The sequence below is a fragment of the Colobus angolensis genome, unplaced genomic scaffold, assembly GCF_000951035.1.
Source record: "Colobus angolensis palliatus isolate OR3802 unplaced genomic scaffold, Cang.pa_1.0 Scaffold739, whole genome shotgun sequence".
NCBI lineage: Eukaryota > Metazoa > Chordata > Mammalia > Primates > Cercopithecidae > Colobus > Colobus angolensis.
The window spans coordinates 80,725-82,521 of NW_012121143.1; the positions used below are offsets into that span (position 1 = coordinate 80,725).

Genomic DNA, 1,797 nt, shown 5'->3' on the forward strand with positions numbered 1-1,797 from the left:
AGGAAGGCAAGGAAAGTGATCAGAGGCAGTATACACAGGGCTTCAAATGAATTAGCTGTTTCACTATATAGGAAAAGAGCTATTTGAAATACATATGACAAAAATGTTAAAATCTGATATTGCTGGCTTGTAGGTATGTAGGTGTTTAATATTTATGCTCATCCTGTGGCTATATTTCACAAGTAAATACACACATACACATATTTGAAATTAACATGCTCAGCACAGTGCTTTTGACCAGATTCCTTGAAGGAGCATCTGAGAGCCTGGTCAAAGACTATCAATGACACCAGTCACCTGCGGCAAACCCTGACCTGAGAAGAAGCAGGGCATGCTGAGTCACTGCCCGTGGGCAGGGCACACCCTGAGGCTCCTTGTGAGGATCCAGTGAGTGACATGACACATGAGAGCATGCTCTGCTAACAGGGTGAAAACTGTTTCCCCGTTCCACTGAACACGTGAAACAATGCTAGAGATCCTGGCTGCAGATAACGGTGGTGTGATTAGCAACATCTACCTTCAGCCTAGAAGCAGAACATAAGGTCTCCTAGACACTGTACTAAGGCCTAGCAATCAGTCTCAGAAAGTCAGAGAGTCCCTGCAGCTCTCCATTTCCTCCTTCACAAAAATGAGGATGAGGCTTGGGGCTCCAATCTACCTCCTCAGTTGGCAGTTCAGACACCAGAAACTACCTGAAATCAGCGATCACGATGAAGCGACTAGCATAGCCAGCCACAATCTTCTCCTGGGTCAGGCAGCCTCTGCAGATAGGAAGGAAGCAAAGGAACACAGGAGTAAGACAAAAATCTCAGTTTGGGAACTAAGGTCACATACAGGAATCCCAAATCCACTCAATCCTGGCACTTAAAGAGAAACTTAACTTTTAATTTTTAAAGGGACATCCCCAGTCCCATCATGCTGCTCCTAGTGAATGGACTCTAGAAACATTACCCTGTGTCTGGAAGAAACCTAGAAAGCAGACAAGGCTCCCATTCAGGCCAGGCATAATTCCATCCAAATGCATCTGAGAGGAAGCATTGTGTACAGGGAGACGTCATCTGGACATGGCATGAATGGGAGGGTCTAGAAGCTGAGGGCATGCTTTGAACAACCTGCCCAATCGACTATTTGCCAATGAGGGTGATGAAGTGGAGACAGCCCAGAGCACTGAATCAGCAGATTTGGGTCCAGGTCTACCTCTACGGTTTAGCAGCTAAATTATCTCACATCTGCAGTTGACATGATTAAATAACACATAAGAAAATCTAATAAACAGTAAAGTGTGATTTTAAACAAATGCTGCATCACTCAATAGTCTGCTTGATTATAAGAGCCAGCAGAACAGGATTTCACCTTTTTCAACTCACCATTCCTACCACTCCCCAAATCAGCACTTAAGAAATACCCAATTTAAGTTTTCCAAAGGAACAAATAATATCCCTAACTGCTCACAGAGGTAAGCACAGCTTTAAAGCAAAAGTCACACACTGGTGCCCGCAGACCTAATAATCTAGCCCAATATTATTCTGATTTGGCCTTAAGTTTTTAAAGTTTGAATCAACAAAAGAACATAGATCCACAGGGAATCCATTATGATGAATGATCTCACTAAAGAGGCCCAGGTTCTTCATCACTAAATTGCTGCTAATGACCAGAAATGCTGAGTTGGGTCCAAGGCCATATGCTATTAATATCCTAGGAGAAAGCCAAACTTGCATACGTCACAGTGGCAATTTGTTTATTCTGTATCCATCTTGCTTTGCTAAGGATTAACTGGCAGATACTCTTTAGCACAGA

General features: G+C 43.3%; 1 protein-coding gene across 1 annotated transcript in view; it reads right to left on the minus strand.

The window, feature by feature from the left end:
• LOC105501663 (ribose-5-phosphate isomerase-like) overlaps positions 1–1,797 on the minus strand; it is a 64,397-nt gene that overhangs the window by 18,407 nt on the left and 44,193 nt on the right. The window contains exon 5 of the mRNA XM_011927673.1: positions 690–807. Coding sequence (XP_011783063.1) covers positions 690–807 — 118 coding nt within the window. The remainder of the gene's footprint in view (positions 1–689; positions 808–1,797) is intronic.